This window comes from Urtica dioica, chromosome 3 (genome assembly GCF_054948205.1).
Source record: "Urtica dioica subsp. dioica isolate 48M chromosome 3, U.dioica_male_clone48M_v1_H2, whole genome shotgun sequence".
In the NCBI taxonomy this organism is placed as follows: Eukaryota; Viridiplantae; Streptophyta; class Magnoliopsida; order Rosales; family Urticaceae; genus Urtica; species Urtica dioica.
The window spans coordinates 50,115,676-50,131,204 of record NC_142758.1 but is presented as its reverse complement, the minus strand read 5'-3'; the positions used below and the strand labels follow the sequence as shown (position 1 = coordinate 50,131,204).

The following is a 15,529-nucleotide window of genomic DNA, read 5'->3' as shown; positions in this document are numbered from 1 at the left end:
CACGACAAGCTCTCCTCCGCCATAAACGACCAGAAGTCCTAATGCCGCTTTGAAATCTGCCCACCACATGTTCGCAAAAAGTCCCCTTCTCTTCTCCAACTCTTGTTCTCCCTCGTCGCCCTCTTCGCTGCGATTTTGGGGTTCCGAGTTCCGATAATTGGAGGTTTCAGAGCGACTGTAGGAGAAAAAAATGAAGGATGAGGCGGTAATTCCGATATGGATCGGTTTCGGTGATTTTTCTGTGGGCTCGATGTTACTCTTTATTGCGACTGTGTCTTTGAGAGAGAGAGGTAGCGGCTCTGAAGTGGGTTTGAGTATTCTTGGGAAGTGATTTCTTGAATCTGAGGTTTGGATTTTAGGATACGCGAAGAGGACACAGAGAGATGGAAAAAAAGAGAAATAAAGAAAAAAAAATGAAGATAAGGTAAAAGAGTATTTTTACACTTGATTTATTAGTAAAATTGTCCAAATTATGATTTTAGTGTAAAACGATAATTGAGTTATAAAATAGTACGTCATTTTCTCATATTCTTATCTTGCATTAGTGTATGAATGATATTAAACAAGCGTGCATATCGATATTGATGTTTGTGTATACATATATTCACCGAAAATGAAAAGTTAAAGCCTGATGAAACGAAAAAGAATATGTTGGCACATCAATTTCTCAGTCAAAGCATGATGTCTATTATAAGGATAAAAAGTAGCAAGTTGATCGTATTCAAAATTAGAAATTTGGGTAACATGGCGTCATCACGAACATCCCAATCAATGTTCAAAATTTTGGGGACTTTTTATTTATATTTTTATAGTTTTATGTATAATTTTTTCTTGTTATGTTAGGAAGTGATGTTAAGGTTCGGTAATGGAAAATGTGATCCGCTTAAAATCGTCATGTTTAAGAGTTATGTTCGAGCCGAGTGGGATTTTTTTTTTGAAGCATGTGGCTCAACTACAACTTTAAATGAGCTAGTCTAGAGATTTTATGTTCGATTCGATTCGATTCTCGTTTATTTTTTTTATGGTATTGTGAATGACAACATTATTTTGTATCGGCGCTTAAGTCAATGGGATTCACTCTTTCCTTTCTTTGTCCCGAAAGCCTCTTGGCCTTTTTTTTTTCCGGCGAATGGAATCCGAAGGAGTTATAAAGGGCTTTAGATTTGGAGCCGTGAGGATAACGATAATTCACTTTTTCTTCGTCGATGATAGCTTGGTTTTCTTCAAAGTCAAGCTCGACAAATGGATCGAAATCATAAGGTGTTTTGAGAAGTATGCTAACTATGGTCAGGTTGTTATTTTTGACAACCGTAAACTTATAAAGAAAGAGATGGCACGACATTGACATGACTTTTCGAAGTCCATTTTTTTTTAGGACATGAGAAGTATTTCGGGAAAGTAAATAATTTGACAAAAAGTATAGGCAATGTGAGTTTTATAGTTTTTGTTTTATAATTCCTACAACACTTATATCTACTCAGGTATATAAAATGTTATAATATTCAAACAATAAAGTAAAAAATATGGCATACTCGGTGATTTATTAATGTGAGCATACGTTTATTAATTATAACATAAAATAAATTAAGATGGAATTGGTGTATAACTTTCCAATATTGTAATTATGTTTGTAAATTTGTATAGCTATCCCTTCAATAGAACTTTCAACCTAACTATACGTTCTAGAATTCATGAGTTCGAGTCTGACTCAAACTCAATAAATTTAAACGTATTTATTGATAAAACACCGACGCGTACGCACACACTTATTTGTCACGGTCAACGGTAAATATTAACGTATATTTATATTTGAGAAAATAACACATACAGCTTGTCTCGAGTTTATATACTTTGTGACGAATATTTATATACTTTGTATTTTAATAAAATGTCGAGTTTAGTTTTAGGTTTTAAAAAATATCGAGTTTGTACTATTTGTTTAATTAAAATGATGAGATTATATCCTAAAATAGATAACAGTGTCACATTTTGTTAACTTTTCATTGATGGTGACTATAATATTTATGTAAAAACTTTATTTTACTCTTATTCATTCGCGCTCTATATGATATTTATTTAATAACGAAAAAACAAAAAACAATATCTGAATCGTGGAAAACGCAAACAGAGAAAAAAAGTAAAAATCGACAATCGATAATCATCAAAATCACTGATTCGAGTGTAAAAATTCAAGATTTAGAGTTGCAATTCGAACACGGAAAGAAGCCATCTCTTGAGATATATGAATTTTATTAATCTATTTTTATTTAGGGCTATTTTTTACTTCAAAATTGAGAATTTGAGAGTTAGGGTGGGTTTGGTTCGATTTCTCATATCAAAGTCAACACCAATGAAAAATCAATAAAATAATGTAAATTTGTATCGCTGTTATTTATTTTAAGATATACTTTCGTCATTTTAAGTAAACACAAAGTATAAACTCGACATCTCACTAAAATGTTATCTTCCGATTTTATTTTTAGGTTATTCCTCGCAAAAGTAGAGAATGTATTGAATTTTATGTAAAGAGAACATTCATCATGGAATTTGATTGTACTCGATACCTTCTTGGAGAGCACCGATCCTCTCCAAAGGCAAGGTGCTCTCTTTCACCCTTTTTTTTAATTATAAAAGAAAGAGATAATTTCATCAATTTTATAAAAATCTGGACTCTACAAAAAGCAGAACACATCCAAAATTACAGAAAGACCAAAATCATCAACACACGATAATGGGATTTGAACCAGTTATGCATAGACATGATCAAGATTAGTGCTAGCTGACCAAACCAACCATTTTTTTCTGCGTGTTCTTTATAGTAACTGAACAGATAGATTTAAACTATCTCGCAAATAACCAAGGTCCTTTTAATTTATTTTACATTAAGAGGGGGAAAAAAAAAGACTCAGCTCAATTATAAACTAATATTATCCAAAACGATCTGTAATTAAACTAGTGATAACACTAAAAAAAAAATCAATGGAGAAAAACAAGGTATCTAACATCACATAAAACCTCAACAAGCTTAGTATCTATCATCTGTTTACAAAGAAAAATACAGTAACGAATTTGGCCCCCAAAAAAAAAAAAAAAAAAAAAAAAAAAACCCAGCTGTTTGTTATATTAATATCATCCTTAAATACTAAAATCCAAGAAGAAAACCCATGAACTCAGTGGATTCTAGGAAATCTGTACATTATATAGTTTGTAATCTCTCTCAAGTCTCTAACAGTATTTAGATGAACAGTTCAGTTCAGAAAGTACACACCTTTTTTTTTTTTTTTTTTGTTATTGAATATCAAGGCTTGTTGTTGGTGGTAGCGCCGGCTAAGTCTTCGAGGGTGAGTCCGAGGGAATCGGATGTTCCTCTCTTGACGTCCTCTCCGCGGGCGGCGAGGAAATCCTCAACACTCTTTGGCTCACCGAACCAGCCGAGATTGTCGGCCATCAAGTGGAGATTATCGCACCCGCCGCACCGCACCACCACCACGCCCTTCTCGTACGATTCCCGGCACGCCGTCTTCACCGATCTCGTCTCGCAAACTCTACACACACACACACACACACACACACACATAACAATACTTGTTAAGTTAAGACTACAATATAGATAGACTATTTTTACTACCCCAGGGATGGAGCCAGTTAAGCCCCCCTCTCAATTTTTTTTTTTTTTTACATTTTTTTTACCCAAATTTACATTCTTTTTTTTTTCCTTTTTTTTACCCTGGAAATTTACAGATTAACCCCTCTAGAAATATTTTCTTCACCTGACCCCCTAAGTTTAAAGTCTAGCTCCGTCTCTGGTTAGGATCAGGAACGGAGCCAGTTAAGGCCCGGCAGGGGATTAAGTGCCCCCTCAAAAAAAAATAATAATAATAATAATTACATCTTTTTTTACCCAAATTTACTTCTTCTTTTTTTTTTCTTCTTCTTTTTTTTACCTTGAAAATCTACAAATTAGCCCCCTAGAAAAAAAAATTCACTTTAGCCCCTAAGTTTAAAGTCTAGCTCCGTCGCTGGTTCGGACCTTATTTGTTGTGTTACTTGGTATGAATGAGAATAGAGTGAAAATTGGGATGTTTCCTGGGGGAGAGAACGAGCCTATCGAAAGCTTATAACCATCTGATAAGATTTTGGTTATCCTTAGGCTTTTCATTAATTACTTTAGGTTCTTAACAGTCTGTTAGGTTTAGCTTGGGCTTTACTTTCCTTACTCTGTGATTATAAAAGGAAAGAATGAGATATTAGGAGGACATTTAATGAATTACACATTACTTTGTACCCCCATTATATCAAAACAGACAGTCATTTTGGCCTTTGTTCACTCTTTGATTCGTCACTTGTGAGAACGAGGGTCTCTATCACTATCATTGTATTTTTCTTACTTGTGAGTAATTGTATATCAAAATGCACCAGAATTTCTATAATCTCCCGGGTTTTCAGTAAGTATTTAAGCATGGTATTATAAACAGCTGAGTTTATGGGCCGATTTCGCTACTCTATTACTTTCTTCCTAGTAATTCAGGTGATAATAAGATATTATTAGGTTCTTCATTATTACCTGCACGTGAACACCATTGCCATGTCGTGCCTCGACGAAGTTTTCAATCTCGACGCAACCTCCGAATATTTGACCGAAGAAGAGCCGATATCGGTCGAGCACTGAGGAACTTTGTCTTCGTTTGTCGAGATTGGCTCGTTTTGCGTTCGGATTTCACTTCCGTGGAAGTTAAATCGGCTGACGAAAGAACTCGCTATGGAAGGAAAAACCCGTTGAGAAAGACCTGCGAATAATGAAAAAAGGTTTTTGAAATGTGTTATTAATTAGCCTCGAGACTTGAGTTGGTTTATCGTCGAGCGAGCGAGCAAATTTGATGACGATACACATATGCACATACATACACAATCATAGTTAAGAGGTGATTATATAATCATTAGTATTTGTACTTGCAGAGGAAAAAGAAAACAATTGCATAAGAAAAACGTATTTGATTTACATAGTATTGTAAAGCTTGGCGATTTCCCCGAGCTTGAGAACTGAGTTTAGTAGTAACAGGGACCAAAATATGATTGAAATAAAGGGGAATTAGAAGCTAAAAAGAAAGCAGTGGATAAAGATAAATGATTTAACTAATAGCACAAGTACAACTACTAGTAATCAAAATTAACAAATGCCTTTCAATTCAAACCCTGGTTTAGTACTGTGGATATGGAACAATGGAATCTAAAGGTCACTGAAGAAAAAAAAATAAAAAATTGATGCCTTTCATTCATACTCTGAATTCAGACCTTAATTAACTACTATTTTATTTCGATTACCACATCTTCAATTCAGGTGTCAACGTCATATTTCGTTGTTCAACTACTCTAAGTCTTTTCAAGCCTCTAAATCTCAGTTGCTAAACCAGAAAATCAATTCGAGGAATCGATTGTTCGTTTTTTTTTTTTTTTTTTTTTTTTTTTTTTGGCTTCGGTAGAACAAGCGCGTAACTTGAAAAGAAGAAGAATGAAATTTGCAGAAACTGATTTGGAAAACGAAACGAATGATAATGGAATGAGAAATGAACCTTTGAGAAGAGGAGAGTGGTTTGGGCGTAGTAACAATGATGAAATTCGCCGAGCGGCCATGGAAATATGCTCTACGCTTGAGAATGACGAACAAAAACGAACTAAATGTTTCAAGATACGAATGAATCAATCGGTTTGAGGAAGAACAGAACAAAAACCCCCAATTTTGAAACCCCAAAACCAGAAAACCTAGAAATCAAAAACTCCCCACTTATAAATCAGCTCAACCATTTGAAAATCTACCTCGAGCACAACGGATTTGAAGAAAAAATCAGCTCACAGCCCTCGTTTCCCCGGCGTTCTACACGCTCGCTCGCTCTCTCGCTCGCTCTCTCTCTCTAAAAAAATGTCGAGAGGTTTTGAAATGTTGAGGAAGAAAAAAATTAACTTGGGTTAGTCTCACCCAATGTTCAAAATATCGATACCGATACCCATACCGAGGTTCTGATTTTACGGATATATCGAGTATCGACGGATATATCGACGGATATTCTATAACAATTTTAATACCGACTACCGATTATATCGGTGATATATCGATGATATATCGATTATCGACGGATATATCGACAAAAATCTTATAACAAAATATAATAAAATATGTACCACTATTTATATTTTTAAATTTCTAATAAAACAATCAAATTTAAAATATACCTATAAGCTATAACTTTTTTCTTATAGATATACATTATTAATATTTACATTATTTTCTCAATATTAAAAAATGTAATAAAATATTTTTTCAAAGAAATTGTAATATTTTTTCTACTACATTACAAATATTATTTAAAATAATAAAAAAAAGAATAGTATTATATATTTAATTATTTAGTCTATTAGTAATTTAGTATAGATATTATATATATAATACGTTATGTATCATACATATATTTATATGTATAATAAAATATAAATAAAGAAATATTGATAATATCATTATACTAAGTAAAATTAATAAGTAAAATGTATAAATAATAAGAAATAATAAATAAAAAATAAAATAAAAAAATAAAAAAAAAACGATATTTTCAAATTTGGACGATATTTTGTCGATATTTTGGATTTTTTAACTAAACGATATTTTGTCGATATATCATCGATATTTTACCGATATTTATAAAACGATAACGATTACGACGGATATTTTACCGAGACTCTTCAAAAAACGATATATCGGCGATATATCACCGATATATCCCGATATTTTGAACATTGACCACACCACCGGTGTATATCCTGTTACATTTTGTCCCAAAAATTTGGTTCTTTTAAAATGATTTTATATTAAATGCAAGTCATAATTTCAAAAATAAGTATAGACTTGTATGATTATAGACTTACAAAAATAAGTCTCAATACCAAATGACTATTTTGTGACGACGAGCAATGTTCTAGGCGGTTTTGGTTTCCATTGATAGATTCAATCGGATTCTAATGTTACTTTACGTTTGAAATATATATTATGAGATACATAAGATAATTTTTAGTTATTTGCAGACATACAACTAAAAGAAGAAAAAGAAAATGTTATGGATTTTTAATGACTCCTGATTTCTAATTTGTTCTAGTAATTTAATAATTTTTAGTTATTTGCAAACATTGAGCTGAAATATTTATCCCATACTTAAGTGTGCAATCAGCACAATGAGCAACGAGTGAAACTTTAACTATTTATTAAAAAAAAAATGGGTTATATAGCTAAATAGCCTCCTAAAAATATACAGTTTTGGATTTAGCCAACATTCGGTTAATTTTGTGTTAATAACCAGGCGGATTTATTTACGTAGATAAAAATACCAATATATCCTCGCAACTGCTCCCGCCCGTTCCCCTAGCGAAAATAAAATCAATTAATGCAAATCATTGGATAATAACTGCCGCATATTTCTAGGGCCATCATTATCTCTGTAATTAATACCAAATATACACACAATCTTCACTCTCATTCAAACACAGATTTCAAACACGAGAACCCCCATATTGAAAACCCAAAAAAAAAAAAGCGAGCTCTGGTTTCATCGGCGAGACCGAGCGCCATCCCGCTGAGACCGACGCCGCCGTCTTCTTCTCCTCATTCTCTTCTGCGCGCGGCCACCGACACCAGCCTCCGCCTCCTCCGCCACCGCCACCGCTGTAGCCTCCTCCGCCATAACCGCCGCCCTCACCATCACCATCACTGCCGACCACCGCCACCACCTATTCCTCTCTCTCATTCCTTCTCTGACCACGACCACGACTAGCCCAATCTCAGCTTCATCGTTGTCAAAGTCTTGCCTCAGCCCCATCGTCGTCGAGGCCCCGACTCCCACGCGTCAGACCTGTCGAAGCCCCGCCTTCCGCGCCTCAGCCTTGGTAAACTCCCTGCACTTAGCTCTCATTCTCTGTTCTTTGCACTCTCACTCGCCGTCTCCCACTCTCGTTTTCTAATTCTATCTCTTTTTCTCTCTGTTTGTAGCTCAGCGCCTCATCTGCGTTGATCGCCACGCCATTGCGCCTCATCTACGGAGGTGGAGGCGGCGGTTATGGCGGAGGAGGCTACAGCGGTGGCGGCGGTCGAGGCGGCGGAGGATGCGGCTATGGCGGCGGCGGTGGTCGCGGAGGAGGTGGAGGCGGTGGGAACAACTGCTTCAACTGCTTCAATTTATTATTTTGGGGTTTTTTTTCTAGGGTTTGATATTTGGGGATGGGTGTTTCGTTTTCAGTTTGCGCGCTTTGTTTGGTTGGTTATGTTTTGTTTTTTTTTGTTTTTGTTTTTTTTTATATACAATATGTTTGTGTAAATAGATAGCCTATTTACAGTATGTTCGTGTAAATATAAATCATATTTACAGTATATTCGTGTAAATACGAAGCTTATTTACAGTATATTCACTCTAAATACAAAGCCTATTTACAGTGTATTCGTGTAAATAAACTGAAAAATTCTGGAAATATTTTGAGCACGAAATTCTGGAAATTATGAATATATGGAAGACAAAATAATATCAATGAATAAAGAAATAATTCGAAATTAATTACCTAATGAATTGCAACGAAAATAGAAACTAATTACCTAAAGTCAACTTTGAAAATTTCCAAATACATAACAATTAATGGCTGATATCTTTCAAAATCTGCTCAAAATTCAAATTTCAAATTTGAAAACTTCCCTATTCGGTTTCAATATTTAATTCGAAATTTATTTAAAAAAATGCCTAATTAAAATAGCGTAAGGACAAAAAGGTAAAACTAATTCAATTAATAAGCTGCCACGTAAGCAAGATGGCTATTTACGGAAAATTAACGAAAGGTTGGCTAAAACCAAATTACCAGTGTTTTAGATGGCTATACAGCTAATTATTTGAAAAAAAATTCCAGCACAATATTGGTTATATTTCTTTTTTTTTTTTTTGGTACATTTTTGTAATTTTGAATTTTTTTTTTTTTACCTAAGAATAGTTTTACTTGATAAATGCCGAATGCTTGTGTAAATATGATAATAATCTCACGATTTACAACACCTAGGTCCTAGGGTTATATGGTAGAAATAATTCATTTTTTAAATTTTATTTAACTACTGTAGTAAAAATTTATTTGAATTAAATGTATACTTGTAGATGACTGAAAATCAAGATACACGACCTCGAACAAAAGCAGTATGGGATAATGATGCGATTGAAATCTTATGCGACGTATGTATTGCGGAGATTGAAGCTGGAAATCGACCGGGAACAAGTTTCACCAAAGTACGATGAGAGAATATGGTGAAAAATATTTCCGAGAAAACACAAAGGGTATACAATAAAGCTCAGTTGAAAAATAAGATGGAGTTACTGAAAGGTGAATGTAAACTCTGGAAGCAATTGATCGGTAAAGAAACTGGTCTTGGATGGAATGGTAACAATAATACCGTTGATGCAAGTGAAAAGTGGTGGCGTAGTAAAATAAAGGTTTATCGCAACTATGGCATTGCATAACTATATTCGAATGCATGCAAGACAAGAGATGAATTTTGAAATATTCGACGAGACAGAGGGCAATGGAGTGGGGGATGAAAACGACACAACTGAAGATCAAGATGAAGATTGTCAGACTTCTTCGAGTAGTATGGACAAGTTAAGAGATGAGATTACTGCAAGTTTAGTAGGAACGATAAATTTGTAGTTTACATTTTCGTCAATAATTAAAAAACTTTATATTAAAAATAAAATAAATTTTTTTCGTCCGTATTTTTCTAGTTTGTAATTATAATTCATATATATGCATATAAATAAGCATATTAATAATTATTATTTAATTTTTAAGAACATGTCTATTTTAGTCTTTTGACCATAATATATTTATTTTACCAAACGCTAAATCAGCTTTTGTTATCAGCAACAACTATTTTGTAAACAGTTTACCAAACAACTAACAGTTTATAAAAAAACAGTTTTTATAAAAAACAGAAACTAAAAACACTTTTTTAAAAAACAAAGCTGTGCCAAACGGACCTAGTATTGGGCATTTCATGTTGTTTTGAGTTATTGGGTCCAGATAATATAGTGTTTTTTTTTTTTTTTTTTTTCGCGTGCGTGCTCAAATTAAAGTGAAGTTCTCTGCATCCTTTTTTTTTTTTTTTTTTTTTGGTCAAAAACATATTTTTTATATTTATTTAGAATTCTTTTGGCATTTTTCGAATTTTATATTTGCAGAATATGATATTACAACTTACAACCGTCAAAAGGATTACTGTGATATGTATCTATACGCTAGCCAATCCATGATAACTGTTTCGTTAGAAACAGCTCTAAATTAGAATAAATAAATAAAACAAGGGAAACGAATCACGACTCTATCTCCAGAATTTCAAACGACTTTAAATAACTTTGATATGTTTGTTTGTTGACATTCACACTATTTTTAGCTATTTGATACATCTTTCCAACCAAATTTATATTGCGTGAAATGGGTAATCGCAATTTGATCATTAAGTTATTAAGTTCTACAAAACTTAAAATACCGACTTGGAGAAGAAGAAAAATTGGCTGGAAAAATAAAATGCCATCAAAAGTATTTATATGCAATGTCACACTTTTCTTATAGGCTTTGAATTTGTACGATTCACCCTTGAACTTGTTTCATTTTGATTGTTTGTTTCTTCTATCGTGTACACAATAACCTTTGGGAAAAAAAGAATAACAAGTAACAACTAATAAACTTCACGTTATTTTAGTAGGGACAAATCTCAATTATTTATTTTAGGTACATATTTTAACATTTATTTTTAGCGAATCGCATTATTAAATATTTTTTTTATATATATATATCCTTATTTTTTTTTTTATGAATATATATCCGTAATAAGTACTACTATAATGATATAAATATTTTTTTGAGGTACAATCTTATAGTTATACGATCGAATATTATATCGGAAGCGTTACAAACAATGTCAATATCCTTAGAAGTAATATATTAACAGTAAAAAACAAGTAATACATTAATTATATTTATATTGATTTTTGAAAAATAATATAAAAGAAAGACGGTATTTAATTTACTGCGGATTTTGTCCCCAATGAAAGCATAAATGCGCTTTAAATTAAAATAAAAGGAGCAGAAGAATCATTTTCTTAAAAAAAAAAGACCTTTCCCACAATAAACGTTTTTGTTTTAAAATCTGTTTTCAATAATTATTATTATAATTTTTTTTTTTAAAGAGACCTTTCCCAGAACACATTTGTTTTTGCTTTGTTTTAAACTCTCTTCTCAATATTTTTTTTTGGGGAATTTGTTCTCCTTCGTCTTCTCCGATGGAACGCCATATCTCTTATGCGATTTCGCTGAGCCACCGAGTCCGTGACTCGGCGAACTCGTTCCTCTCTAGCTACGAGCCTCTGGTTCTGGTCGTCGCTCCTCTGCTCGGCCTCGCCGTCGCTTCGGCGATCCACTCGTTCCTCGGCGCCGTTCAAGAGCGAGGTCTCAGAGCTAGCTTCGTCGTCTTTTTCATGGCCGCGATTAAGTGAGTCAAGCAATCGTTCTTTTGCTCTCGAATGTGTTCCTTGTTTCTCAATGATATGTATATATTTTTGTGGTTCGAATTTTCGTCTGTTCTAAACAGATTGATCCCTGGTGTGAAGAGCTATATCGATGCTGAGAAACAGAAGGTATGTTTTTCTTCCGAGTTTCGAATCGTTGCATTTCTTCAGTTAATTTAGCTGTATATCTGCATCGAATTGTGTGTGTATATCTGCATCGAATGTTGATTTAGCTGAGAATGTCTCTGGGACAATAAATGATAGAAATGGAAAGAGAACATTTACTTAATTGCACAAGCTCCAGTTTCACTGACTATATAATGTACTATATATATATATAACTTCTGACTTCTGTGTTGAGATTATTGTAGTCCAAGGTCAGCATTAATTGCTACTCTTGGGATGATCAGAGGTCGTTGGGGGGTGGGGTTTCAGTTTTCAAATATCAGAAATAATATATATTCATTAATATTGTCTTCTGGAGAAAAATGAAAACAAACGCCCCTAAATTGACCGCTAAATTCTTAATAACTTTTTTTTGAAGTTCACAATTATACTGAAAAAATCTCAATAGTGGCGACACACAGGCATAGGATTTAAAATGTCAAAGTTCAGAATTTCTGAGCAATTCTTTTACTGGTATAAAAAGAACTTGGTACATGAAAGTACTTAAACCTGGACAGTGATAGCCACTACTAATACATTTTTCATATTTTAATCTTGTTGAATAAATACAGGTAAAGACTTAGAAATTTGCTTTGATTAAGTTACTGGTTTCGTTTATTATTCATATATTGTGATTTCTTAAACAAAACAGGTAGTGGATAAAATGAACTCGGGTAATTCTAAAAGAGATGGTTGGAGGAGTGAGTTGCCAAGCGCAGGCTTAGGAATACGAGTCATTGAGACTATGAAGGATGAGAAAACAAAGGACGCGGCTTGGCAAGGCAAATGCTCCGGTACAGTGTATGTTCCGAAATTTTTTCTCAAGTGGAATCACAATGTTGAGATATGTTTTGTGGAGTGTGTAATCGTAACAAGTTTTTGAGTTGTTTTGCAGATATATTGGCGGATGCGAATCTGAAGGTCACTTTTCTATGATCAACGAAGCATGTTCGATGTAAGTAATCCTAGTACATACTTTTGCATTGGACCTTTTCTTAGTTCTTAAGTTAGGTTTTTGATGAATTATTTTTTTAATGCCTTGGGAATGGGATGGTTGTATTGGATAGGAAGCCTTATGGACTCTCACTCTCCCATTGTTGCGTACAATTTTTGAAGGGATTTGAAACCCATTAAATAGTTGAAATAGGCTACAAATGCGAGCTCGCTTGTATTTTTAATGTGTATATTATTATGTTTGGAAGAACATTCAAAGCTAATCAAACCTTATCAACGTAGTGTCTTATAGCTTGTTTTACTCTCTGATTCAGGTTTGCACACACCAATCCTTTGCACATGGATGTGTTTCAAAGCGTGGTAAAGTTTGAGGCTGAAGTGGTTGCGATGACAGCGACGTTACTTGGCAGCCAAGATAAGTCCTCGGGTGGACAAATATGCGGAAACATGACCTCTGGAGGAACCGAGAGCATACTGTTGGCTGTGAAATCATCCCGAGACTATATGAAATCCAAGAAATCAATCACGAGACCCGAGATGTACTGCCCGTTTCCATTTACGACTCTTGATTTTGAATATTTTTGTCATCGTGTTTTTTTTTTATTCCTTTTTTTCTAAAATGAATCACCTTTTTCTCCGAAGCTCAGGATAATACCCGAGTCTGCTCATTCGGCGTATGACAAGGCTGCACAGTATTTTAACATCAAGTTGTGGCGTGTTCCTGTAAATAAAGAGTTTAAAGCCGATGTCAAAGCGATTCGAAGATATATCAACAGAAACACTGTCTTGGTATGTTTTTTTTTTTAATTTATTTATTTCTTTCTTTCGAGACCAAGCTTTTATTTGTTCTTCTCAATTCGTTCTCTCTTTGAATATGTAGATTGTTGGTTCGGCGCCTGGTTTCCCTCATGGCATTATTGATCCTATCGAGGTAGAGATACCAATTACTAGTTCTTGTTTTAGAATTTCATGACTGGATTTACTTGATAATTAATACGGGGACATGTATTGCAGGAACTTGGTGCATTAGCTTCTAGCTATGGCATATGTCTGCATGTTGACCTCTGTCTCGGTGGCTTCGTATTACCTTTTGCTCGTAAACTTGGGTACGCCTTTGATTTCTTTATTAGCCAACCTTAGCTTTATAAGGAGTGAACTCACATAGTGAAGTCTAGTCAATACATTTTCCGAAGTTAAGCCAACTCAAATTATATATTATATTCCATTTCAGGTATCCTATTCCACCTTATGATTTTTCTGTAAAAGGAGTGACCTCAATATCCGCCGACGTACATAAATACGGGTTGGCTCCTAAAGGAACCAGCGTGGTCTTGTATAGAAATCATGACATTCGAAAGGTATAAGTTAGGATTTGATCTTTTTTACTGTTTCATATGCAATTCCTATATATATATATATATAACCTGTGTGCTACGTTTTTTTTTAAATCTTTTTCGTAACTCACCGTCTTTGTTGGCTTGGACATCGGGCTTCTTCTTTTTACAGAACCAATTTGTTGCCGGTGAGTTCTTTCACAACATTCAGATCCAAAAATCTGCTACACTTTGACTTTCTACACATTGTAATTACACTAATGTTCTTTTTGTTTTTATATATATTTTTTTGCGGCAGTTACGGAGTGGTCAGGTGGACTTTATGTTTCTCCGACCATAGCTGGGAGCAGAGCCGGTGGTTTAATCGCCGGAGCTTGGGCTGCCATGATGTCTTTGGGAGAAGAAGGTGAGAAAAATTCGTCGATAAATAAAATTCTTTTCGTTTCCTATAATCTTCTTGTGTAACACTTAAACTTGTATTCTTAGGGTACTTGGAGAATACTAAACAAATTATGGACGCCTCCAAGAATATCGAAATTGGGTTAGCATTGTATTTATTTATTTATTTATTTTATTCCAAATAGTGTTCTTGGTGTTTTATCGGTTGCGGTTTGTGCAGCGTAAAAGAGATTCCCGAGCTGTTTGTGATTGGTAAACCAGACATGACGATTGTTGCGTTCGGATCCAATGTTCTCGACATATTCGAAGTTAATGATATAATGTCATCTAAAGGCTGGCACTTGAATGCTCTGCAAAGACCCAACAGGTAATTCTCTCTCTCTCTCTCTCTCTCTCTCTCTATATATATATATATATATAATGATTAGTAGGTTGTTAGGATGTTGAATACAGAATATGTTTTAGGAAGTTGGGCTGTTGTATCTCGTTTCGTTTATATTTTAATTAATACGGAAATATCACGAGACTGATTTATTTATCGCCTCATGACACAGCCTTCACATATGCGTGACACTTCAACACGTTCCGATCGTGAACGATTTCCTCGGGGATCTGAAGGAATCAGTGAAAACTGTAAGTAAAAAGTAAAAAAAAAAAAAAGAAAAAAAAGAAAAAAAAAGAGCAAAATATCAATTCGACACTATTGGTTCACATTTAAGAATTTTGCTTTGTAAATTGACGAAATCAGGTGAAACAAAATCCGGGGCCGGTAAAAGGAGGTCTAGCCCCGATTTACGGTGCTGCCGGGAAGATGCCGGACCGAGGTATGGTTTCCGAGTTGCTGGTCAATTACATGGACTCCACTTGCTAATAAGGGGGTCTTTATTTCCCTAACATTTATGTATTATTTTTTTTGTTGCAAGTTATCTGAAATGAAAATCTACAAATAATTTGGATTGTTTATATTTATTTGAATAATTCTCCCCAGTTGGCCCTAGTTTGTGTTGTATTCTATTGTATTGGATTTGAAATCTCATCACTTTAAATTTGTAGATTTCATTTTGAACATACATTTTGAGAGATGCATTCTTAATATAATGGGCC

General features: G+C 34.1%; 2 protein-coding genes across 3 annotated transcripts; one reads left to right on the top strand and one right to left on the bottom strand.

Moving 5' to 3' along the window:
• Positions 1-3,296: 3,296 nt before the first annotated feature.
• Positions 3,297-5,951, bottom strand: ZR3 (Zim17-type zinc finger protein). 2 transcript variants are annotated; one of them, XM_089610168.1, is made up of 4 exons: positions 5,815-5,951; positions 5,571-5,672; positions 4,565-4,787; positions 3,297-3,545 (listed from the first exon to the last, which is right to left on the bottom strand). In XM_089610168.1, the coding sequence occupies exons 2-4, from the start codon at positions 5,629-5,631 to the stop codon at positions 3,299-3,301; spliced, it is 531 nt and encodes a 176-aa protein (XP_089466294.1). In that variant the 5' UTR covers positions 5,632-5,672; positions 5,815-5,951; the 3' UTR covers positions 3,297-3,298. The 2 variants fall into 2 exon arrangements, with proteins under 2 accessions (XP_089466294.1, XP_089466293.1); XM_089610167.1 differs by lacking the exon at positions 5,815-5,951 and having other exon boundaries at positions 5,571-5,767.
• Positions 5,952-11,256: 5,305 nt separating this feature from the next.
• DPL1 (dihydrosphingosine phosphate lyase) lies at positions 11,257-15,491 on the top strand. Its single transcript, XM_089610014.1, has 15 exons — positions 11,257-11,557; positions 11,657-11,702; positions 12,391-12,539; positions 12,634-12,693; positions 13,007-13,231; positions 13,340-13,481; positions 13,573-13,623; positions 13,707-13,798; positions 13,924-14,050; positions 14,199-14,214; positions 14,325-14,432; positions 14,513-14,567; positions 14,646-14,792; positions 14,980-15,058; positions 15,174-15,491. Exons 1-15 carry the CDS (start codon positions 11,349-11,351, stop codon positions 15,294-15,296), a joined length of 1,629 nt encoding a protein of 542 aa, XP_089466140.1. The 5' UTR covers positions 11,257-11,348; the 3' UTR covers positions 15,297-15,491.
• The last annotated feature ends 38 nt before the right edge of the window (positions 15,492-15,529 follow it).